Source organism: Gossypium arboreum, chromosome 12 (genome assembly GCF_025698485.1).
Source record: "Gossypium arboreum isolate Shixiya-1 chromosome 12, ASM2569848v2, whole genome shotgun sequence".
Classification (NCBI taxonomy): domain Eukaryota; kingdom Viridiplantae; phylum Streptophyta; class Magnoliopsida; order Malvales; family Malvaceae; genus Gossypium; species Gossypium arboreum.
The window spans coordinates 119,216,619-119,243,215 of NC_069081.1; the positions used below are offsets into that span (position 1 = coordinate 119,216,619).

The following is a 26,597-nucleotide window of genomic DNA, read 5'->3' on the forward strand; positions in this document are numbered from 1 at the left end:
ATTTTTAAAATTATATATAAATTAATCCCATAAATATATATTTTAAAAATCTTTCCTAAGAAACTGTTCACTTTTTATCCATATATAAAGAAAACATATTATAATTAAAAAAATCAATTGACACATTTAGAGTAAATTCTTTTTCCATTGTAAGTAGCATTTTTAATATTTATTTAAATAATAAATTATTTATTATTCCTTATTCCTAGCATATATATATTTGGAAGCTACTCCACTATGCTTTCTTCACTAATATGATCCAACTTTTCCCCTTAATCTGGGTGCTGAACTCTTCTTATCCTTGGTTGTTGAAGGTGAAAGAAACTCAGGGTCTCTTGGTTACGGTGTTAAACCTTTTTTTTTTGTGGATTTATTTGCCCGAGGGAAAAAGGTTGTTTTCTTTCAACTGGATCATCTGGGCCCTTTTGATATTTTGACAAACTTCACTGGGTATTGCTTCAAAATTATAGTTTTTTCGCCTTTTGGATTTGACGGGTTCATTTTTTTGGGTAAAAAAAAGGGGTTGTTTACTTCTGTCATTTTTTATTTAAAGATTATTTTGAACTGAGATTTTCATGCTTGGTCCAAGACAATGGAGATGTTTATGGTCAGAATTTTATTTCTTTAGCATTGGAAGCTATAGCCAATATGAAGAACATTCTCAAGAAGCTGCATGTATCTAATCAATCTGAAGATATTGAAGGGTCGTCTTCATCAAGAAGCAACAAGAAGTCCAGTGATGATGTATCATCGTCTCCTCATAGCCCTGAGAATAATAATAATAGTAATAATAACAAATCATTATCTGCTCTTTCTAGTTGGTTGAACTCAGTAGCTAATAGGAAAAGTCCAAGTCCACCATCTTCTTCAAATTTGAAGAAAGGGGAAACTATGGAACCTAGTGATTCAGTTAGTACTAGTGGTTCAAAGGCTGCTTTGGATACAGGAAAGGGCAATTCTGGGTCTAGCAACACTAGGGATCCTGATGTAGAAGAGGAGTATTATCAGATACAATTGGCTATGGAGTTGAGTGCTAGGGAGGATCCTGAAGCTGCTCAGATTGAGGCTGTTAAGCAAATTAGTCTAAGCTCTTGTGGTCCTGAGAATACTCCAGCTGAAGTTGTTGCATATAGATATTGGGTATGTTTCCATTTAGCTTTTTTTTCTTCTTTGGAAGCTTTTAGTTTAAGTTGAGTTTTAGCAATTTATCTTCACTATGTAACATAGGAAGAGCTTTAGTCAGCTGCTTTGCAGGAAAAACACATACACAAACATTGCATGAATGGGGTCAATTTGTTTTGTTTTGTACATATAGAAGGGGAAAAGCTTTCAAAACCAAATCCAATAAAGCTCTGATAAGGGGTCTGTCTTGCCCTTGTGGTTGTTGTGATCCTTTCCAATTGTCATTCCATCTTTATTTTATAAAAGCATCTAAACATGAACGTTAGTATCATTCTCAATTTTTTTTCTTATGATGCATAAATATGGAAATTCAAGTCATTATAACTACATGCTAACTTTTTTATATTATTTTAGTAATAATTAAGGATTCTACAAAGTTATATGAAATGCAAATAGTAAAGGTAAAAGGTTCTACAAAGTTTGTGTTGTATTTGTTAAATAATAGTATTATACTAAATATAAGATAGAGTCATCTCAGATTGTGTTGTTTCGAGTTTGAGTCATGGGTTTGGCTGGTTTTTGGGGATCAAGTCAGGTTTTTAGGCTCTAGGTTCAAGCATATATGCATAATGAAATGCTAAAAGTTATCAGATTCTCATACATTTAGGTTTGCCTCACTCGCTCCAGCTAAAAGGAAAATCTTATGCCTAACATTGCTAATATGTCTATATGGTCCTTTAAACATCTGTTTCTCATGGTTTCCTTCCCTTTGCTAAGTTACTTTCTGGCATTTATTTGCCATATGTTTATCCCTTGCTAACCAGCTCATATCGTAGATTTGTCCATACTTTGCAGAATTATAATTCTCTTAATTATGATGACAAGATCCTGGATGGCTTTTATGACCTGTATGGAATTCTAACTGGATCTGCTTCGGAAGGAATGCCTTCACTCCTTGATTTGCAAGGGACATCGGTGGCAGACAATGTCTCTTGGGAAGCAGTTTTGGTCAATAGAGATTCTGATGCAAATTTGTTGAAACTTGAACGAAAAGCACTAGAGATGACTGCAAAGTTAAGGTCAGAATCTTTGGCTTTTGTAAGCAGCAATCTAGTGCAAAAGCTTGCAGTTTTAGTTTCTGAATATATGGGTGGACCAGTTGTGGATCCTGACTGTATGTCACGAGCCTGGCGAAGTCTTAGTTACAGTCTAAAATCTACCCTTGACTGCATGGTTTTGCCACTTGGTTCTTTAACAATCGGTTTGGCTCGTCATCGTGCATTGTTATTCAAGGTACTTGCTGAGTCTTTTCTTTTTTCTTTTTTAAATTTAGTTATTTATGGATTGATGACTGGATTTCTCAAGATTTATAGGAATGGTTTAAAGGGAAAGGTTCCATACAGCCAATTCGATGTTGTTGGAATAAAGAATTAGTTCATTAAAGTTTATAGTTTACTTGATGTTTCAAGTACAACTAAATTTGGTTTTCTGTTATTAGGAGTTTGGGACTGCTTGTAGTCGTGTTAGATTTAGCCCATTTGAGCAATTTGTGTATTTCTCTTGTAATGATTCACAAAGATTCTGTCTTATGTTAATGTTAATATGCTAAGATATCTCAGCCACATCACCAAAATATTACAAGTTTTACTTGTTCAATATCTTGTGCCATTGAGTAGGTGTTAGGAGTGAAGAAAAGTTGCAAGAAAGTCCAGGAGGAAAAAATGTTACTTTGAAGAGGGTCTTATTCTTCTAATTTTTTATTTCTTAATTCTTAATAAATGCAAGCAATATTGAGAAACAACAACTGCAAAAGGAAAAAAATAAAAAAGGAAATGAAGCCTTTCCAACAATGTGAGGTTGGCTATTTTGATTTTTCACTACTGCACTATACCAAAGACCGACAGCAATTAATGAACCCTCTATTATTCTTTCTAATTTCTATGTACTTGAAATATTTGTGGTTTCTACGACGATGTTTGTCTCTCGTTATTTTGTAAATTTATTTTAGGTCATTTACAATGATGTTTATCTTTCACTTATACTCTGGGGCATTTTTCTTGACTCTTGCCTTTAGTTATAGGGAGAACATTTTTTATCAGTTAGATTTTTATGGTTTGAATGCGATGATCTTCAGTGCTGGTTGTTTATCTTTTTGTGGCTTGCAAAGGTTTTGGCTGATAGTGTTGGCATTCCTTGCCGGTTGGTGAAAGGGCAACAATATACAGGTTCTGATGATGTGGCAATGAACTTTGTAAAGATTGATGATGGAAGGTGATTTCTATTATGCTTTATATGTTTACCTATTCCCCTAAAATTTGAGACTAGTCACCTGAATTATTGAAGTTCTGTTTTCTTGGAGGTAGAATATATTTGTCATTTTTTAAGTAGGGTAACAGTTGACTATTTTGTTTGATTTAATGTGTTACTTTTGCTGAATTTTATAGCTACCTTCTATAGAAACCGCAGCAATTTTCAACTATAGTGTTGTTTTAAAATTCATATGGTGGTTATTACACTATTTTGGTGCATGCTTTCTGGGCTAGTGCTTCTTATTGACATAGGTTGCAAAAGCTTAATTATTCATCAAAAGTGGTTGGTGTGATTTTCAGGGAATACATTGTTGACCTAATGGCAGATCCTGGCACACTTATTCCTTCTGATGCAGATGGATCTCATGTGGAATACGATGATTCTTTCTTTTCCTCCGGTCCTTTGTCTCGAGACATTGATTCATCCCATATGGCCTCTTCTACCAGTGGGGTTGGCAGTTCACTTGAAGATGGAAAAGGAGATTTTAGTGCTTGTTTAAACTTGTCTGGAGCAACTAGTAGTGGGGAGCAATCAAAGGAATCTACGGGTGATTTTAAAACCCCATCTAGCATGGAGAAGGAACCTGTGCGAGAGCTTCCAAACAGACCTATTTATCCTTATGTGCATGCAAGATCTCCTTCCTGGACAGAAGGTATTAGCTCCCCTGCTGTACGTAGGATGCAGGTGAAAGATGTCTCACAGTATGTGATTGATGTTGCCAAGGAGAATCCGCAGTTAGCTCAAAAACTTCATGATGTGTTACTTGAGAGTGGTGTTGTTGTTCCTCCTAACTTATTTACTGGGGTTTATTCTGAGCAGTTAGATACATCAAATATTGAAGTGAGGTTGCCAGTTGAAATTAAGGATGAAAATGGAAAGGGCACTGGACCTCACAATAGTAAGAACCAAAATGATTTTAGACCTTCTCATTGCTTGCCTCCTCTACCCCATCAGAAAGTACATGCCAAAGCAAGCTCTCCTCATGACCAACCTGAACATCTTAAATCTGTGGAAGGCCTAAGGGTCACTTGTCCAGTTGATACAAGGGAAGTCATTGGACCACCTGTATTGTCACAATCTGAAGCGGCTTCTATTCAGTATGCCACAAGTGTTCCAGTTGCTGCAGCAGCAGCTGCTGCTGCTGTTGCATCTTCAATGGTAGTCACTGCAAAAAGATTGGGCACAGATTCAAATGTTGAACTTCCTGTAGCAGCTGCTGCAATGGCAGCTACTAGCGCAGCTGTGATGAAGCAGACTGATTGTAATGATGGAGATGCTAACTTGGCTGGCTGTGAGCATATTAGTAAAAGGGGGCAAGATGCCTGGAGGGTAAATTCTGAAGGCGAGAGAATGTCAGATAAATCAGCTGGTAATGATAGTTCAAAGTCCGATAATGCTCTTGATGGTGTTGCAGAATGTGAGATACCTTGGGAGGAAATCACCTTGGGTGAACGAATTGGACTTGGTATCATCCTATTCTTTAGCTACAAATTCCATGCTTTGTCTTGTGTAGATGTGATTAATTTCATTATTTTGGTGAATCCTTTCTGTCGCAGGATCATATGGTGAGGTTTATCGTGGAGAATGGCATGGGACTGTGAGTTTTTTTGTTCTTAGTCTTTTATGTCCAATGTCCTCTTTGCTAGTTACCATATTGGTTTTAGACTTGATGTTTTAAAACACTACTAGAAATCACTAATTTTCAAATAAACTTCATCTCCTGTTTCTTTTTCATTTATATAGACAGACTAGTCTTACTAAGTCTTGCAGAATGTTCCTTTTTATTCTTGGGGGCTGGATAATTATGCCATATTTATTAACTGTAAATTCTTTCATGCACGCAGAATAACTTTACTACAATGTCAATTTGGTTCTCAATCAATGTCATAACATGATTTTTCACTTTCCCACTTTTTGAGTAGAAATGATTTGTTGTCTAGGTCTTTGATGGGGTAAACTTTGCCATATTATGTTGCTTCTCTTTGAAGGAGAACATTTGACCATCTTCTCATACTTCGATTTCATAGGAAGTTGCTGTAAAGAAGTTCCTGGATCAAGATATCTCTGGGGAACCACTTGAAGAATACAAAAGTGAGGTACAAGCTTTTCCTTTCTCACCTGCTGCTATTTTATATATGCACCACCTTATGCCAAAGCCTAAATAGATGTGTTGTTCATGTCAATGGAGATGTTTTAACCCTGAGTTACAGATTACCATATAATTAACTATGAAGCATCTTACAGACCTAAAACTGAGTCATTTTTGTCCCACTTTATGTCCATCTATACTTCTCTAGTGGTTGTTATTGTTATGGAAAGAGCTTTCCAAGGGCCAGGCACTGCATGCTTCTCATCTATACTTTAAGTCTGCATGGTAAATAATCTGCAGCTTGGACCCAATAAGTAGTTATAAAATTGTACTCTGCATAACAGAATAAATGTATTATATATATATATATATATTTATCAATTTCCTTTAGGAGAACGAGCAAAAACTAGGCTTCATGAATGGTCCTGGTTTTAAAAGATTAATTTCAACACCAGAATGGTCGAACCCTTAGAATTCTATCGAGAAAGTAAAGCATTTCTTTTTCCATTTATACGAGTCCACGTCAGTGGTCTGTTTGGATTTCATTAATAGTCTTTCCTTTGGGAGTGGTTTCATTTGGCACAATCACAGTTCTTTGCAGGAAGTGTTTTCCCTAAATCACATTGCAGTTTCTCCATTGCCCTCTCCATTTATTGTCCAAATTACTTTCCTTCTAAAGTAGAATTTTTAAATACTAATTTTGTAGGTCCTCATCATGAAAAAACTCAGACATCCCAATGTTGTTCTCTTCATGGGAGCTGTAACTCGTCCTCCAAACCTTTCAATTGTAACAGAATTTCTTCATAGGTAAGTTGTCCCTCCGTATTTTCATAATTTTCTTGAAATTTCATCTGTTGATAGAATGACCCTTAGTTTCAATGTCTAGAGATCAAACTCTGGAATCTCAAATGAAATACTTTTGATGGATTCTTCTGATGACTTCCTAATACATCAGCACAATTAGTTTTTGTCTGAGCAGCATAGTTCATAAATCCACATAATTTTGTCATATTTCGGTATTTTATTTTATTCAGCAAATGAATTGGGAGTAAAAGAGTAAAGAGGGCAGAAAGCTAAATATACTATAACCAAGGGTGTGGCATATATACAATGACACTTTGGAAGAGTAACTGAACTTGTGCACTAATGGATAAATTGCTGCTCAAGTCATAGTTCTGGATTCTGAATTTGTTCATCTTGGCATTCTGGCTCTTTTATTCTGATTCCCTTTGTTTTGGACTCTTTTATCTATTCTTTCTGATTCCTTGTTGCTAATGTGCTTAACAATTCATTTTGTTGTATCTTCCCTCTAAAGTATTTTGCATCTTGCATTTTGCAGAGGTAGTTTGTATAGGTTAATTCACCGACCAAACAATCAATTGGATGAGCGGAGGCGTTTGAGGATGGCTCTTGATACGGTATGGTCCTATCATTTTATTACTAACAGTACTAGCATTCATCACACTCATTTTGTGATTGAAAGAAATGTTTCCAAATGAAAAATATAATATTTTAAAAGAAATATATCGTTAAAAATTTTAAAAATTGGAAGATATTAAAAAGGGAGAGTAGTTCTTTTAATGAGTAGATGTTTAAAAAAACTAATTAGTGTTTTCAATGTGTAGTGTTTTGTAAAATTAAAAGAATTAAAAACCCCTACATTTTTATTGTTTTAATTTTATTTTTGCTTTTCTGTAATTTATTTAATAGAGTTGATGTTAGTTGACTCATGACATCAAACTTAGTATGCCCTTTTATAATTACCATAGTATGTTGCACATGAATATACTCTTAAATAATAATTATATGCTAAATCCACATAGAGTTTATTGCTTTTGACAGTAATGAAAGATTAAAACCTCCATTTTCATCAATCATAAGTTTTACCAACATTTATGCCTTTATATGTTGTAGAATATTATTGTTTTGACACTGGAGATGGGGGATTTGAACCCAGCTCTTTGAGCAGGGGGAAACATGCACCAACCTTTAAGACCAAATGCTCGGGCGCCGAACAATTATGTTATTCTTGCGATATATATAATTTGGTATGCTTAAATTTCACTCGATGCTTAGTTACTCATTTTTTTCCTTTAAATTCTTGGAACTTTCAGGCTCGGGGAATGAATTACTTGCACAATTGCACTCCAATGATAGTACACCGTGATTTGAAGTCCCCAAATCTTTTAGTAGACAGAAATTGGGTTGTAAAGGTTGCCATTTTATCTTCTTTATTATTGCTGATCCTATTAGGAATTTCTTTTATAAACAACTCATCCTAGCATGATTTTTATTTAGGTCTGTGATTTTGGTTTATCACGGATGAAGCACAGCACATATCTATCATCAATGTCGACTGCAGGAACGGTAATGCCAAACAGCTTGTTTTTCTTTTTTCTTTATCTACTTTATATTTTGTTCATATACATAGATTATGTTTAAGGTCACCTTACCAGTGTCGACATGACTTGATGCTGGTACTGGTACCATATATGGCTATAGATCTAAGTCATGAAAATTTCTACTCTTACACCCTCATTTCTGTTTCCTTTTTCCTTTTATACACTTGAAATTTTGCTGTAGACCGGATAATATGTAAAAAGATTTATGGGGTAGGGGGAACCTCTTCTTAAGAGTGCATTCTCAGGTAGCTACATTTCCAACTTGCTTGTAGTGTTCTACAAACCTTGCTATATAGCTTGATAAACATAATTGGATGTAAAAATGAATAAATAGCATAAATTTACGATGTTAAAAGTTAAAACCACATATCTAGATGAATTACATGCCTTTAGAAATCCTGTGGAATGATCAATGTTTGAGGTTAATCTTTTCTGCTATGGCATATACTTTATCTCTAGGGATATAAGGGGTACATATGCAACAGACTCATACGTGTAGCCAAAAAGGAATAATTTCCATTTACGGATAATCCTAAAGGATATCCCAGTGGAAGTTGCAACTGTATAGTATGGGTTGCCAATGATCTTTTAATTGTACCATATGAGATGTGCCTTTGAATTTAAATCAAGTCCATGTATTGCTTTTTCTCCAGGCTGAGTGGATGGCTCCGGAAGTACTACGAAATGAACCTTCCGATGAGAAGTAGGCTTTTCCCCTTCCACCTCGGTTATTTCGGGTTACTTCGTTTTATTTTAATTATCATCCTAGAATCATTTTAATGATCTTAATTCATAACAATATGGTCAATATGCAGGTGTGATGTTTATAGCTTTGGAGTTATCTTATGGGAGCTCTCTACCCTGCAACAACCATGGAAAGGAATGAACCCGATGCAAGTTGTTGGTGCTGTAGGATTTCAGCATCGTCGTCTCGATATTCCAGATGACATTGATCCTGCCATTGCAGAAATTATTAGAAAGTGCTGGCACACGTGAGTATATTTTTCGGTGGTCCTAGTTCATAATGCGTGTAGCATAATCTAGTTTCCTGTCATTTAAATCTATAGGATGTAGTTGCAGATGCATTTTTTATTGGTTGATAGGCAGAACTGATCCCCGTTGTTTAAAATTGTAGAGACCCAAAATTGAGGCCGACATTTGCAGAAATTATGGCTGCTTTGAAGCCATTGCTAAAGCCTATAACAAATGCACAGGTACCTAGATCAGCTATATCTTTGAGTAAGGGCCATGAGAGAGGTAAGCCATGAAAGTGTTGTCGACGTCAGTGTATTCTTGTTTTATCGATTTGCTGATAGTTCGGATGAGATATGATTGAAGATTGCACATCGTAATACTCCCATTTGGGAATGATGTGATTCTTTTTGCCCATTTTCCTTCATGCTTTATTGTGTTACCCTTTTTTGGGGGGGTCAGCGATGCATTGTGCATCTGTTTGTAAAAAAAATGTTGTAATTAATGTTTTGCCAAATGATATGTGAACTGAAGAAATCATGTATACTTAATCATTTTTAGGTTGTGAACAGTGATGGTAAGCAAGGGTGTAAATGTATATATACACACATACATCTATATCAATACGAGTGACTTAAATTCTACTTTTAGTAAAAAGTTGGGTTTAATTCTTCTACTTAAATTTGGTTAATTTTAATTACTATATTTTTCAAATTTATCAATTTTAATTTATATACATCTCAGTCATGATTTGTCCATTTGTTTAAAATTTCTTATTAATCTTTATCTATGTGTAAAGTTATAAATGTAGTTCATGTTTTCAATTTGATCATTTTAATATGAAGTTCTCGAATTTTGAAATTTTAATTTTGATAAGAAAATAACAACTTAACATGTATGTGATACTATGTTTGTTGCTTAAGATTTCAAAAATAGCATAATTTAATTTAATAAGTTTACTATCAATCTAAAAATGGTCAAATTAAATTAAATGAACTAAATTTACAATTTATGCACAGTAAAAATGTTAGTAGAAGAATTTGACCCATGTTAGAAGTTGACTCCTTTGAGAGAAATTTTCTTTCGGAACTGACACACCTCTTAACAGGTCAGGTGACGAGAATCCTACAAGGGCTATCCTGACTTCCAAAACTTAACCTAAAATATTTTAAGTGTGAATTGTATGAACAAATTTCACTTTTTAAAGGGGAAGAAAAAAACAGAATCAAAGAATGAAAAGCATGTATATTTCTCACTAATAGTTTCGAATAATAGTGCTTCTAACTCACAACAAATCTGTTTGTGATTTTCGTAGGGGGAACAAAAACACTGCACAAATATATAAATTACGACCTCTCAAAATGTTTTTAAGGCCAAGAAATGGCAATCAATACATAAAACTGCAAATTTACCCGCTTGCAGTGTTGTTAATGTTTTCCAAGGACATGACAGCACCAGATCGGCCTTCGTCCGATGGTCGGGAATGTGTCATCAGAATATACAAGACCCAAAAGTGAAGGCATACCAAGTAGACCAGAGACCAGAGTTTTGCTGCAGCATTTCTTCTTAGGAATATTGCACCGGCCACGAATATAGCATCTAACTGCTTCACTATATATCCGAGTTGTTTTTTGCCTGAACGGATTTTGTCCTCGAATAGAGGCTTCAACTTCGAATCGGAAAGATCCCATGTTCCAGATTCCAAATCGCTTGATGCTGCATCGCTTGTATTCACGGAACTGTTCTCGTCCAGCATCCTTGAAACTGCCTGGAGAAGCAACGAGTGCAAATTTCAAAAGATTAGTTGTTTGGTTCTGAAAATTTTTACTGCTAATTGTTCGTAAAATAATATCAACCTCAATTCTGAACGTTAATGTTGCCTTCTCAGAAGAGAGAGATTCAACCTGCGGGAAAAGAAAAAACAACGGAGTGAATGAACGAGACTTTATTGCTATTTGATCCGGCAAGGAGCACGAGAAATGATGTTTAATATTTGATATTGATGTTCTTCAATTAACTTATTGCAGACTGTGTTTGATTATTCCACTGATGTTGGCGTCTGCTACTGTTTTGACATGGTCATCATTTACGCCATGTTAAAAGATGAAACAGTTTAAACTCTCTGTGCAATGAGCCCGGTAAAGTGGAGACCCGAGTCCAACGAAACATAAACAGCAGTTCACTTAAAGCTTGCTAAGATCACTCTTATCCTTCCGCTCAAGTACCTTATGGCATGCTAGACAGGAAAAATAACAATATGATATTTTTTTATTAAGACAGACCTGGGCTTGTTTCTGAATTAAGCGATCAGTTAGCTGTCCGAGCCTTCGGTTAAGCTCAACTTCTACTTCTGTTGGGTCCTCCATTTCTTTCCTTGTCAATTCGATGCTTGCTTCCAGTTGTTTTGCCTGTTTGTAATAAGCAGATTGAATTGACATACAGAAAACCTCAAACACTTCTATACGAATAAATAGAGCTAAAATATCAAGAAAAACATGTAGATAAATATAGTCCAGTTCAATGGAGAAGTTGAATTTCATGCAAGTTCTCAATTCATGCAAATTTATATAACTGAATGTGATTTTTGTAGAGAGAAGGAAAGAGGAAGCTAACCTTGCCTTGCAGCCGTCCAATTTTATCGGTGACAAGAGAGTACTCGGCCTCAAGTATTTCACATTCGAATTCAATTCCCTTCGAAGCTGCTAACTACAACAATTTGAAATAAAAAGATTATAGAAAAGATGACCCAAAAATGGCCAAAAGTATTTTTGCTGAAAATATCAGAAAATATGACGCTATGTTACACCAAAGTATCTATGTCCGATACCCATATCCAACACACATTTGAACATGAGTATAGGGGATAGGACATTCCAAAAATCCTCCAAATACATGGAAAAACTTGGAACAAAAAAATTCACATATCCATGTCAGACACAGACCCGTATTCAACACACACCCAACTTTGAGTAACATAGATATGAAGAATTTACTCACTTGGTTCGGATAAGTTCCGCTCTGATGACTACTAGAGATCCTCCTCTTCAGTTCTACAAGGTGAGAAAGAATCAATACTTACTAAACCAGATAGGATTATTTCATGGTAGTATTAACAAGAAACTGCAGATGACCTTTCCTATGCCCTGCAAAACAGGAATCTTGTGTACTGCACGACAACTTTAATAATTACAAAACAATATGTTATCCTCAACAATTATATGATATATCTAAATTCTAATCTATGCAGCAAGCAGAAGCATTACAATCAATATGATCTCTAAAATGCAGTTGTAATATTTTAATCAAGTCAATTGAAATACTTTCATTCCCATTCATTAACTATAAGATGAAAAGTAGCAAAAATCCTAGCACAATTTTACTTTCTATAATAAATATTTATTCTTGTTCTATTTTTATGCATAAACTCATTTAAGGCCAGTGGTTTTATATTTTTTTCCTTCTCTTTCCTGTTTATTGAGGTTGAGATAGGACATAAGTGCAGGTTCATCCAAATTCTTTCAAGAAACTATAATCAGATAAAAATAACAGATTAGATACCTTCATGGGCTGTTTCTTTCAACTCTATCTGTTGTCGAAGATCTGCTATCTGATTAATCTGATCCAAAAAGCTAAAACGTAATGAGCAAAATATGTGAGGTTATGGCAGGATGAGGCAAGAAATTCTTTCATCATGATGTTAGTTACATTTAGAATAGATCTATGCATTCCTAAGTGATCAACTAGTAAATTAAGAACTAATCAACAAGCCAATAAAAGACACTACCAAGTAAAGTCCATTATACATTTTACATAGGAAAACACCAGTGTTGGTTTTCCTTATTTCTTTGTTATGTGTGTTTATCCTACCATCTTTTCTGTGATAAGCTTGAAAATGAGCACAGTCGGAATAAGAAAAATGAAAGAAAAACCAGATTTTTGAACCCAGAAGCTAATGACATAAAACTGCAATAAAGGAGGATGATAGATCCAACAGACAATTGATTTTAGAAGTTTATCATACCTCTACTTCAAGTTTCTTCTGTGCAGTAGCAAGTGATCTTGCAAGATCAGCATTTCTGGTCTGCAATTACTAGTGATATTTAGAAACGGGAACTTTAGGACATAAATAACCAACAAAAATATTGAGAGAAGAGTCCAATGAAATATGAAATAGGAATTTTAAATCCATTGTTGCAGGACCTCTAGCTTTGCTAATCGCTGGAGGGCTTCCATTCTAGTATTATTATGTTTCTGCTTTTCTAGCTCAACAGCTTCCATCATTTCCATCATAGTTGTCTGTAGCTCTGAAGCCTAATTCAAGTAAGAAGATAACAAGCCATTAGTGGTAGAGTTGAAGATAACTTCTGCTGTAGGTCAAGGAAGGGGGAAAGAAGAGAAACAGAGGATGGAGGGATAATAAGGGAAAAAGTTGGTGGAACAGATGGAACTTTTAATAGTAGAATAAAATGGGGATGAAAATCAGAGTAATAAGACAAAAATTAAATCTAGGGATAAAATCAAATATTCTGATCTCAATGTTCTTCACCGTTAGAAACAAAATGAAATAATACTTCTAGACTACTGCACACACATATACCAAATACCAAGTATAACCTTATAGCTCTAACTCTAATAATTCCTTAAATAGTAAAATCTTGGAATGATCATGATCATGATCTTGTCCCACATCAATTTCATTGACATTCAGAACAACTGTAAGCATACATTCAGAAGAGGAAAACTGTAGGCATAAACCATTTAGATGTAGTTTGGGATTAGCTGCTAATCATTAATGAAAAAAACAGGAAAAAAAATACTGCAAACACGTCTGTGGTCTCTTTCCAATTCAAAGTGAATAATGATTCATGTGTGCAAATATTATCCCAGCCTTTTCCATCCTTGGCTGTGTCAATAGTATTTATTTCTGTCAAGTTGTCACTCTAGCTTAACAAACAAGTTAGAAGAGGTAGACCTTGGAGGCATAACACTTAAATTTTTAGTGTTCTAAGTTATAACTGGGTTTTAAAGAGAAGGAAAAATGAGGGTTGAAGAGACAGGGGAGGGTAGTTGCTAAGAAGTCATACATTCTATCTTAACGACATACAGAACTTGCAGGATGGATAATCCTAATATCTTGTTCCGGGCCCGACTCTTCATTTTTCTTTAAGTAATTATATTCACACCAATGTCCGATGCATATTTGGACATGAGTTTTGGGGTATGACCCTCTAAATACAGAAAATTTTAGAAGTTAAATATACTTGTGCCGGGCACAAACTTGCATCAAATAACATAGTAATCCTATATCCTAGTTTTAATGGTTCCCACTACCACCACCACCCTCAGCCACTAAACACCCAACTCTCCAAAAAGAACATATAATGCATTACAATTTTCCTGTGAAAGCAACAAATTTCTTGGTTAAGCATTTTAGATTCAAAGTGTATAATCTTGGAAATTTGGAGAAGCAAAATGCCCGTTGTTATAACAAAATATTTTCGTTATCAACTCCATAAAAGGAAGGAAGAAAAGTGTGCATGCATTCATGTAACTTTGTAAAAGGGACCATGTAATGTTACCTCTTTTGCTTGTTGTTTGGCTCTTTCCACAAGTATTTTCTCTAAGCTCTGCTTCTCTCCCTCTAATTTCGCAACCATATTCTCTCGTTCTTTGATAGCTTCAATAGCTTTGGCTGCTGCTTGCTCAGCCAAAATCCTCTGCTTCCTCCTCCTCCTTTCCTCCCTCTCAAGTTCACTTTCAGAGCCAGACGAAGATTCAGAATCAGAATCTGAATCAGAGCTTCCATCACTTGTTGGCTGAGGGGTCCTTTTCACATCATTGGAGACTAAACTTCTGGATGAACCGGTGGACTTGGATTTCTCACTTACAGTAGTTGTCAACTGATCGTGAGCATCAGGCATTCCTATGTTCACATCAGGTACCCCATCAGTATTTCCCAATTCCGGCATATTTGGAGGCAAATGGTTCTTGCTTACAGATTGTGACAACCCTTCAGCATTAGACAGAAGGTCTCCAGAATCCAATTGCCAACCATTTTCTTCATCCATGTCATCTTTCAGTTTCACCATAGAGATTGAATCAGTGACCTCGTGATTCAATTTCAACCCTTCCAAAGTCTTACCATCATTCTGTATATCAACGCTATTATTAGAAGCCCGCCCTGAAGAGCTCGATTCTTCACCTTCATTTGGCTTCCCATTCAACTTATTTCCAGAAACAATATCTGATCTCCTCACAGACTTGGTAGCACTAACATCGCTCTTCTCATTCTTCTTCCTTTCCAACGACAACAAATTAGACCCTAATTTTCCTTTTTTCCGTGCATCTTTCCCCAATCCCCGAATCCCAGTCACCACATTACCACGAGTATTCCCCAAAGAACCGGTTCCATGACTCGGTGTACTAAGAAGTTCAGTCCAATCACTATCTGTAAGCGAAGTCTTGGGTTTCAAGGAAGCTCTCGAACTCGAAACCTCTTTGTCCAGATTCGGAACATTAACTGCCTTATTACTATTACTATCATCATTACTAGATACTTTAGCATTTTGATCACTGAATAACTTCCCTTGATAATCATAATTCTCTTGCGGCTTCTTTTTCAATTGATCCTTTAAAGACACAACCCCACCTGTTTTCGTCGGAGTATCAATTTTAATCTCATCAGAAAGTGGCTTCTCATTCTTCTTAAGCGACTCCGCCGCTTGCTGATCGATCTGAGCCGTCAATCACATAATTAGTTACAATTTAAAACTACTCTAAATCAAATTCAAATTTTCCTATATATATAAAGGAAAAAAAAAAGCACAGTGAACAATGAAATGAAACCAGATCCATAAAATTCAAAATGGTCATTACATCTCCCTTGAGAAAAAGAATGAAACTAGAATAATTAACAATATTCGAACAAAAAATAAAAAAAATAAAAGAAAAAAACTTACCTGTTGAAGGAGAGTTTCAGCGACTTTGAGCTTGGAGGAGATCCAATTTGCCATTTGAACCTCGTTCCTTTTTTATATTTATTTCTTCTCTTTTTTTTCTTTTTTAATTAGCACATTTTAACCTAAAGCCCTTTTTAATTAATTTTTGTGGTTATGGGGAAAAAATGTTGGACTTGCAGAGAAGACGAAGAACGGAAGGAAGAAATTCCAAGGGGGTAGTAAGTGCTAAAACGACAGGTTGGTGAGAACATTGGGTCCCGTCAGCCTTTGGATTTGGGCGATCAAAGGCTCATAAGCTACAGAATTTGTGCATCTCATTTTGGATCGTTGAGATCATGCGATATGGGCTTTGATCTAATAAAGGCGACCTAATGAGATGCCCCAAGTTAGTTAAGTTTTGGGTGAGCTACAGTAAAATTCACTGAATTTCAAAAAATTATAAATTAATCGTTAAATTATTTAAAAAATTTCATTTAAGTTACTAAATTAGTCAGCAAACTTCAAGTAATAATTCGACAGACGATATAATAGATCAATGCCTATTGACAAATAAAAGAAAATATCTTAGATCCAATTCGATTTGATGAGACTTAAATAAAAGTTTGTAAAATTTAACAATTATTTTGTAATTTTAAAATTAAATGACCAAAGATAAATTTATTAATAGTTACTGACTCATAATAATAAAAATATATTACAATTATTCAATTTGAGGTCTTCTTAAACCTAAATTACGATAATTTTTAAAATTTATTATTTCAACCAAATTTTCACTTAATTTTTACCTAAATTTTCAATAAATATATTTTTACATATTTTTCTTCATCCATATCATCAATACCATAATCAGAAATTAAGACAGAACACTAATGAGAAATTAAAAAACACAAATAAAAATTGCAAATAAAAATCTAAAAACTAGTAGCAACAATTATTTGACTGTTTCGTTGCAGTAACTTCATCAAGGCTGATTATTTCTTTTCCACCTTTAAGACTACCAATATTATCATTTAATTTAGAATCTAAATATTTTTTACTCGTGATTTCATGAATTTTTGTGATCATTCGTAAAAATGCTTCTTCCACGTTCAAATTTTGCAGAGCTGATGTTTCCATGAAAAACAAACCATGGGACTCTGCTAGATTCCTTCCTTCTTCTTCGCTGACTTGCCGGAATTGGGTCAGATCAGATTTGTTTCCAACAAGAACGACTACGATATCCGAATTACCGAACTCTCTTAGCTCGTGCATCCATTTCTTCACGTTCTCGAAGGTTGTTCTTCGGGTTATGTCGTACACTAGCACTGCACCTAATGCTCCTCGATAGTATGAACTTGTAATTGCTCTGAATCTGCACAAAAATCAATGTTTTTATAATGAGATTGATAGTTAAACCATCATGTCATTAGATTGTTTGAAGGACTGGTTTAATTAAAAAAATTTAAAAATTATTAAAAAATAAAAAATTTTGATTCAATTATCAATTCAATACATTCGTGCCGATTCTCGATCTAACAAGTTCAAAATCATTCTTCACACTGATACCTCGGCCAGTCCAATTCAATTCAAATATTCTTGACAAAAATTGACACTATTCATGTAAATTAAACTATTGTAGATGACTTCAAATAAGTCTCCAAATTCCAAAACATTTTAATTGAATCCTCAAAGTAAGGGTGTAATCGAGCTAGGCCGAATTCAAATAGTGGTAAGCTTTAGCTTGATCAAATATCAATTTCAAAGTTCGAGCTCAACTTGAGACATAATTGAGTTACTCAAGCTCGAGCTTGATTAAGCTCATTTATCAATTCTCGTACTTAAACTTTAATTCGAACTCAACTGAACTTGTTCATATTCAAACTTGATTAAACTCATTCATATTTTAATAATATAAAAATATATTAAAATGAAAAGCTCAACCAGACTCATAAACTGTTTCAATTGAGTCTTACAGTGCTCGAAGTTAGAACAAGCTCGAACTTGTGAGCATTAATGTCTCATTTACATTTACACTCACAACTAAAAATATCAATATTGTATCAATCACATTTTTCCGTCAACCTAATGTCAAATTGGACTTTAAATACCAGTCCAAATATGACATGTAGAATGTTGACCAAATTTTAAATATAATTTATGCCTACTACATGAACAACTTGAATGTAACGTGTGAATTAAATAGAGTCAAAATTATTTCTTTAAAAAACACACATCAAACATAAATTACTTATACAATAGAAACAAACATGTTTAAAATTTAATTAATATATTTTAAATATATTTCAGTTGATATCCAAAGTAATATTTAATATATAAGTTAATAATTAGTCGGAAGGAAAAACTTAATAGCTAATTCAAAATCTGGAACGTAATTTGTGGCATGTGATGTAACTAACGAGGTAGAAACTTAAGAACAAAGAAACTGATTCCAAACGTATCAAGGGTATATCAATTCCCCACAAATGAAACTTTGTAAATCTCTCTCTATTTTCATCTGTTACCTTTTATTAGGATAAATCTAAAAAAATATACACTTCATAAGTAATGGCATTTGACTTTAGTAGTTTTCACCAAATACCAACTAAACCTAACTTCCTACCAACAATGAAATTTGTCAATTTCTAGATCATAAAAGTCCAAACAAAAGTAGGGTTTTAGTGAGGGGTTAACTCTCGCTTACAATGTGAATGGGTTATAAATGGTGTGATAATTAATTACTAAATAACCATATCGATATGTTTTTGTGTAATATTTTATAGTTTAGTTTTAGCTTGTTAATAAATTAAATATTATTTCAGTAAAAATAAATTAAATATAAATATATTTCAGATCTATATAAATATATTTATATGTAAACATAAGTTTTAAAATTATTGATTATGTTTGATAATTTAATAATTATCAATTTAAAATATAATTATAGAAAAATTAAAACAATTAAGATAAAAAATTTAAAAATTGATTTAAAATATCAAATTTTCTATCAACCAATATGCACGGTACAAGTTAGTATTAACCGAAACAAGCCGAAACACAACGAAATGATTAAAACGCATCGAAATTTTGACCAAACCAGAACATAAACTACTTGATACCAATTTAGAACCGAAATGATATGACTAGTACCAGCAAAGTACCAACTATCATGGTGATAACGATTCAATTCTAATCTATTTATAAAAAAATTATGGTTACTACGTTGTATTTTTTTTAAAAAAATGAACTAAAATTTAATCAAATTCTATCAGTTTAGGTTTATCGATTTTTTATTTTTAATATATATTATAATATTTTTAAGTTATTTTCATAAACATTTTTAATAAAAAACTAAAGAATTAATAGTAAATTAAATATAAATTTAAATCCTATAATTATGATTTTTTTAATTTATGAGTCGAAAATCAAATTAAAAAAACGATGCTTGGATCTAATTAAGAAAGCTTGTAGAAAAAGGGTGAAACAAAAATATGGCTTCAACCAAAAGGAAATGGACCATTTTGTCACTTCAAGTAAAACAAATAACATTCACAAGCATGGTAGAAGAATTCATGATAAACAATTTTCAAAAGCTGACAACTTATTTGTATTTGTTTTAAGTGGAAATGAATCATAATTTCTTTTAAGAGGGATTAAAGTGTTACTTTATTATTATATTAATATGAAATTAAAAAAATTAAAAGGTTAAACCGCAAATCTATTATTGGGACCGAGATGACAACCTACTCTTTGCCCTCTGAATTCAGACTATCACGACTGGTTGAATTTTAATTCAATCTGTACTATTATTATTGTAATAATATAAAAGTGGTTCCATCACGAATGCACGATAAAGGCTATAATATTTTCTAATTTAGAGATTTAAAGGATTTTAGGATGGTTTCCTTGGATTACTTAGGGTATAAGATTTAAATTTTATCGAATTTATATAAATTAAATTAAAAAAAATTCAATTTAGGTCCCACCAAGAAGAGTAAAAAAAAAGGACACGCTTATTATTTTTATTATTTTTCCATTTGTCAAGATATCCATTTGAATCAGCAACTCAAGTAGCTAGAAAGATGAATTTATATGATTTGGCTTGACCGAGTTAACTCACTAGTTATCATACATATGCATGAAATCAGTTCCTACAGAGAGACTGTTAACTGAGTCAGTTTCAGGTAGTTCCTGCTCCAGCTGAATTCTAGTGAGTTTAAATCAGTCAAATCAAATATTCATCTCCTTGAACTAATAAAGCACATGATTAACACAATAATCACCTCATCATCTCAAAAAAAAAAAATTAAACGGCATAATCAAAAGCAAAAAGAAAATAGTGATGGAAAACAGAGTTTACCTTTCTTGACCGGCGGTATCCCATATTTGAGCCTTGATAACCTTGTCGCCGATCTTAACATTCCGGTAAGCAAATTCAACTCCGATCGTCGGCTTCGAATCCAACCGGAACTCATCAGTAGCGAACCGCGAGAGAAGGTTCGATTTCCCGACCGCGGAATCACCGATCAACACCGCTTTGAACAGGTAGTCACACTCTTCATCATATGAATCAGCCATACATGAATTAAAAGCAGGGCAAAGCTAAAAGGAAATTAAAAGAGAGCCAAAAAACACAAAGAGAAATTGAGTTCTTTTTTTCTATTTGTTTTTGTGAGTGTGTTTACATTTACATGTGAAAACATAGGTAAAAAGACATATTATTTGGCTGTTTGCTTTTGATGTTGATTATCACTAATATTACGAAGCTTAACCTTCCCCTCTTTTTTAGGTTAAAATCGTCATATGTCCCTGTAGTCCTCCTATATTTGGAATTTAATCCATATACTTTTATTTCTAGAAATTTAATCCCTATACTTTCTAGATTTTGAAATTCAGCTTCAATTATTAATACTGTTATTTTTTTCAATTTGTTGATGTGATATTTTGAAATGAAAAAGAAACTCATTTGGTAGCAATGTATCTAAAAAATGATGTTACAATAAACTTAAATTTAACAAAATAATCTTAACAGTGTTAGCAATTAAATCTAAATTTTAAAATCTGAAAAGTAAATAGTCTAAATTCTAAAAATAAAAATATAGGGACCTAGGACATTTTAACATTTTTATAATTTTCTTAGGGTTAAAATCGTCATAGGTCCATATACTCTTCACATATTTAGAACTTAGTCATTGTACTTTTATTTTCAGAATTTAATCTCTCTACTTTTTAAATTTTAAAATATAAGCCTAATTGTTAACAATTTTTTGGTTAAATTTGTTGGTGTGATATTTTAAAATTAAAAATTAGTATTTATGTAGCTAAAAATGATGTTATAATGAAGTTTAATTTAACAAAATAATCTTAACAGTTTGACCTAAATTTTAAAATCTGAAGAGTAGAGGACTAAATTTATAGAAATAGAAGTATATGGATTAAATTCTAAATTTTGTAAAAGTACATGTACCTATGACATGTTTTAACCTCTCTTTTTTATAATTTTCTTAGTGCTAATCAATTTCCCAAATAAATAGGCTGTGGGGAGGAAAGGGCAGGGCAGGACAGAGTAGCTCAATTATCTTCTTCCATGTGTTGTCAAGCTTTTTCTTTGTTATGATTACGTGTCTTTTTATTATTGGGCCTTTATGTGGCATTATGGTTTTAATTCTATATTCAAAATTTTAGGTAATGAAATGATGGTTAATCATTCTATATAGGATTAATATGAGTTTTGGTCCTTGAATGTACTTCAACTATTTTTTGATTTACATTAGTCTCGAAATTTAGTATTTTTTTTCAATTTGGTCTATTAACTTAAATCCAATTAAAATGTGATGATGCGGTATTATATAATTATGGCATATCATCACAAAAAATTTAAAAGTTAATATTTTATATATATTTTTAAAATTTTGTCGATAAAATGGCACGATATTAAATTTTAACGAAATTCAATTTTATAGATTCAATTGAAATTTTTTGCCAAATAATTTTTTTTAATCAAGTCTTCCATATGCTAAACCTCCTAAAACGTACAACATTTTCATGTGCAACAAATATGGTAGAATAAAAAAAATATTTTTAGGAATTATATCAAAATTATAAAATTAAAATTTATGGAAAAAAAAAAAGAGGGACAACATTTATGTGAGCTGTTTATAGCATATTGAATTATTAGTTTAGATGTCTAGGAAAGTATAGAAAATGAATGTCACGTTTTCTATAAAATAAAGCAAAATAAAGAATAAAATTCTAGCCTTTAAAAAAAGCATTTAATTCTCAATTTGACAATTTATTTCAATTTGGTCCGAAATAATTTTTGGTTTACATTAATTTTGGAACTTGAAAACCTTTTTCAATTTTGGTTCAAATAATAATACGCCACGATCATCACCTAAATATTTATAATTTTTTATAAAAAAAAAGTAATATTGTGGCACAATCTCAAATTACCATGTCATCAAATTGACCATAATTAAAAGAAAAAATATATAAAGTTTCAAAACTAAAGTGAACCAAATAAATTAGGAGCAAATTGAAAAGAATATCAATTTCAAGGATTAAATGTTGATTATACCTTAAAAAAACAATTTTCAATTCCTTTTGTGGGTACAAAACCTTCCCTTTTCCTTAAGGAATCTTTTTAAACTCTTCTTCTTCCTTTTTTCTTTTTTTTTAAAAACAAAAAAGCATTTTCATTTATTATTATATACATATAATTACCAAAAATATATTTATACTTTTTCTACCAAAAATATATTTATACTTTTATTATTTATTCTCCTGTCTTGTTATTTGTTATCGTCTTCATAATGGACCAAACGTAAAGCCAAGCCGCATGCCTGGTCCTTTAATCTTTTATATTATTTATATTAATTATTATTTAAATCAGATTTAGTTGTTTGGGTAAAAGTATTATGAATGTTCTTGTATTAAGAGTTGTATTACATTTTATTATTTTAACTTAAAATATAAACAAATTAGTTTCTATACATTAAGTCAAATAATAAATCGGTCTTTATGTTAAAAACTAGTCTTTATATGTTAGCATGATGTATGTATGGTATGCCACGTATTACTTTATAATTATTTTATCAACCACGTTAATTTTTTATAGTACAAATAGATGAAATTTTTAACGAAATGATTAATATGTTATTTGAACTGATGTTAGATATTATTTTACTTATTTTAAAAGAAAAATATAATATGCAATTAACTTTTAGACTTCATATTTTTACCTTGCTCGACTTAATTCAATCGAATTAAATGAGTTGAAATAAAAAAATTAAAAGCAACTCAACTGAGTTGAATTAAGGTGGCAACTCGAGTGAGGGTGATGAAATTTTAAACAAATTAAATGCAATAGGAATGATGGGTAAAAAGGTATCCAAAAAGAATAAATTAATTGAGGATAAATGCATAGCATATTATTAGGCAGACAGATGATTATGTGAACGTGAACCTCCATGATCACGGATCACCTTAGCTACCTTTTATTTGAATTTGTTTTTTTTTTTTTTTTAAGCCAGATGAATATTTTCTAGTAATCATGTAAATATCAATTTGAGTAGTAGGTTTATTGGCTAAAATAAGTTTGATTCATGTTCGAGATTAAGATTTTATTAGTAAATTTATTTATGTGATAGTGTAGTATGTGTAAGTTTGAATTTACATAAAATAAAAACAGTGATCAGAACAGTTAAGATATTAATTTTTGATTCAATTAGTTTAAAATTATAAAAAATAAATTTTAATATAAATTCATAATTATATATTTATTCTATATATTTCAACTCCCTTTGATATGTACAAAAGTAGGGTTATTTATATTTTAACTAAATCTTAATTTAATTGATATTATTATGGTAATAATTAAAAAGATGCAAATTTAAATGGTAAAATAAACAAAACCCAAATCGTGATGGCCAATTGAACTAAACCAATTAATTTGGATTTGGTTACATCGATTTTTTACTAATTAATGTTTTCAAGTTGGATCAGAAAGCATTCAACACAGGCTTTTAATTCTAGGCCTAGTAAGATTGCAAGATACTAATATTTTGGGGTCCAAATTACTCAACTCTGCATAAATTTAAGCCCACATCTTCAACTTCATAAAATGTAAGACTGCTGACCTAGGCCCATATCATTATAGTTTCCGCCTTGAAAGCATATTTTATTAGCAAAATAAAATTATTTATAATAATATTCGTACAAAATTAATATCACAAATTAATTAAATTTATATTTTATATAAAATTTAAAAATATCAGAATAAATTTAGAAAACTATCCACACATAAAGACATCATAGTTTTATTTATTTTTATATAATTTTTAACTGACATTATTATAATTTATGTATTTTGGGATCATATAATAAACGAGGGTGATGCCAAGAATTTTATTTTGAGATTAAATTATAAACCTAAAGTTGGAACCAAAATTTTTATTAAATCATTTAAAAAATTTTGAAAACGTTTTAAATAATAAGTTAAATTATGTTTTTTTAAGTAATTATACATGAATTCAATTCAATTCAGTCAAATTTTTGAACTATCTATAATAATTTAATTCAATTATCAAACTTAAAAATTTAAATATTAAATTAAATTTTAAAACAAAATTCAAGTACTTAATTAAAAATTTTAAATATTAAATTAAACCTCCAAATAAATTCAAGTTTCTTTTTATATGCGCCAATGACATGTGTGCTTTAGGGCACTAACAGTTAGGTGCATGTATGCTCAATTAATCTCAACCTCACCTACACAATATCAAGTTTGAGGACCCCACAACTGAAATTCATATACTATAAGGAAACCATAACACAACATTGAATTGATTGGCCACTTTTAAACCCTAGGGGTGACATAATTGACAAGCACTCCATGACCGAATAATTTGGCCTAAACGGTGGCTTTTGACTTTAACTCATAAACCTTGAGATTCCTTCAACAATAATTCAAATCCAAGAATAAATTTCTAATGGTATGACCAGAGCAAACCTAAGAATTCAAGGCATGTTTCAAAATATTTCTAGAAACCCTTATCTTCAAACAATATTAACATTAATCCACGTTTATAAAAGCATTGAATGGTAAGAAAAAATTATCATAAGTGAGTTTTATCCGATTATATTTCGATTATTTGTTTATCTGTACATTAAATTGATTTGGTTTGATTTTATTTTTATTCATAAATGTATTATATTTATGATTATATTATATTTCTACTTATAATAGAGAGTGGAATTGAATTATAATTTTTTAAGGTCAAGTATAATTTTATATTGTATTTACTTATAATTTTGTCATTTTGAAAGAATTGAATAAAAATTTCTTCACTTTTTAGGACCTAAAGTGAAATTTTACGATATATAAATTTTTTTTTTGTCATTTATAAAGAAGATGAGAAAGGAAATGTAACGGCCTAATTTTTAGTGGTGTCGAAAATAGTGATTTGAGATCACTAAATTCGACAAATAAGATTGAACAAGATAGTAATTTAATATTTATAAGTCAAGTAAGAATTTAGAAGAATTTGTGAAATGGTGAAATTAGTGAATTAAAAGAATTTATTAGGTTAAACGGGTCAAACACGAGGAATCGAGACCTCAAAATTGAAAATCGAGCTATAAATATTTTTATAAATATTTATGGAGTGTCATTTAGTTAGTATTAAAGTTTCGTTAGAAAAGTTTAACGTTTGGATGGCTAATTAATTAAAAAGGACTAAATTGAAAATAGCACAAAATTTGTTAAATTGTGAGTAAATAGCTTAAGTATTTAAAAAGATAGATTTAAAGAGCAATTAGACCCAAAGGTTAATGGCTGGACGGTTTGGGCATGAAATAAGCAAGAAAACAATGTGAACAAGGGGCAAAATTGGAAATAGTATAAAAGTTAATAGTTAAATAATGATGTAATTGAAAAATTTAGACATTTCTTCATATTTTCTCAGCCAAAACGCCATAGAAGGTCTGGAGAAAGCTTGTTTTTCATATTTTTACATCATGTGAGTTTAATTCTTGCTTTTTCTTGATAATTTTTATGTTTTTATGACTTTTACAATTAGGTCCACTTATAGAATTCATTAGTTTTTGATTTTATGGGTGAAATTGGAAGTTACCCTGGATGGATAAGGGAATTTTTTGATGAATTATTATGAAATTTAAGTTCCAATTTCATATTAAGGTGGTTTTATTAAGTGATTTTGATAGGAAATGATATTTAGGACCTAATTGTGAAAAAGTTGTGAATTGAGGGTTGCTGTTGAAATTTAGAATATAAAAGGTTTTGAAATAGTTTATAATGATAAAATAAAGTGTTAATTGAGAAAAATTATTTCAATGATAGGTGAATTGAGCAGGGACTAAATTGTGAAAACTGTAAATTTTGGGGTAAAAGTGAAATTTCGAAATTTGAACAGCATAAATTGTGAAGTGAAATAGAAATCAAATAAATGCTAATGAGTAAAAATATTTTATATTATAGATCAAGAATCCAAAGAAGAACGAGGAAAAGAAAAAGTTGCGGAATCGTCCCTAAATTTCAATATCTTCTACAAATTAGCCGGGTAAGTTCATATGGTTGAATTTAGATGTTTATTTCTGAATGATTGAAGTATATAATGTGTTATTATATACGAATTTGTTGTGGGATTGTGTAGATTTTGTTAATGAAAGAATAAATGTGGAAATGCAAATTAGGAAAAGCGAGGATTGAGTACATTACGTATCGTGACGTGTGATGAATTGACGGAT

The 26,597-nt window shown here is 31.7% G+C and overlaps 3 protein-coding genes across 3 annotated transcripts; 1 reads left to right on the plus strand and 2 right to left on the minus strand.

Annotated features, from left to right (window-relative positions):
* The first annotated feature begins 228 nt into the window (after positions 1 to 228).
* LOC108479431 (probable serine/threonine-protein kinase SIS8) lies at positions 229 to 9,552 on the plus strand. Its single transcript, XM_017782012.2, has 13 exons — positions 229 to 1,140; positions 1,978 to 2,415; positions 3,290 to 3,393; positions 3,732 to 4,897; positions 4,989 to 5,029; positions 5,460 to 5,528; positions 6,228 to 6,328; positions 6,861 to 6,939; positions 7,636 to 7,734; positions 7,820 to 7,888; positions 8,577 to 8,626; positions 8,739 to 8,915; positions 9,059 to 9,552. The coding sequence occupies exons 1-13, from the start codon at positions 649 to 651 to the stop codon at positions 9,189 to 9,191; spliced, it is 3,018 nt and encodes a 1,005-aa protein (XP_017637501.1). The 5' UTR covers positions 229 to 648; the 3' UTR covers positions 9,192 to 9,552.
* A 568-nt stretch (positions 9,553 to 10,120) lies between these two features.
* On the minus strand, positions 10,121 to 16,169 carry LOC108479711 (golgin candidate 2-like). Its single transcript, XM_017782453.2, has 10 exons — positions 15,855 to 16,169; positions 14,475 to 15,629; positions 13,096 to 13,206; positions 12,917 to 12,976; positions 12,454 to 12,511; positions 11,893 to 11,945; positions 11,509 to 11,601; positions 11,178 to 11,303; positions 10,752 to 10,799; positions 10,121 to 10,663 (listed from the first exon to the last, which is right to left on the minus strand). Exons 1-10 carry the CDS (start codon positions 15,906 to 15,908, stop codon positions 10,304 to 10,306), a joined length of 2,118 nt encoding a protein of 705 aa, XP_017637942.1. The 5' UTR covers positions 15,909 to 16,169; the 3' UTR covers positions 10,121 to 10,303.
* A 500-nt stretch (positions 16,170 to 16,669) lies between these two features.
* Positions 16,670 to 20,590, minus strand: LOC108478436 (ras-related protein RABA6b-like). Its single transcript, XM_017780895.2, has 2 exons — positions 20,191 to 20,590; positions 16,670 to 17,205 (listed from the first exon to the last, which is right to left on the minus strand). Exons 1-2 carry the CDS (start codon positions 20,406 to 20,408, stop codon positions 16,773 to 16,775), a joined length of 651 nt encoding a protein of 216 aa, XP_017636384.1. The 5' UTR covers positions 20,409 to 20,590; the 3' UTR covers positions 16,670 to 16,772.
* Between the last annotated feature and the right edge of the window lie 6,007 nt (positions 20,591 to 26,597).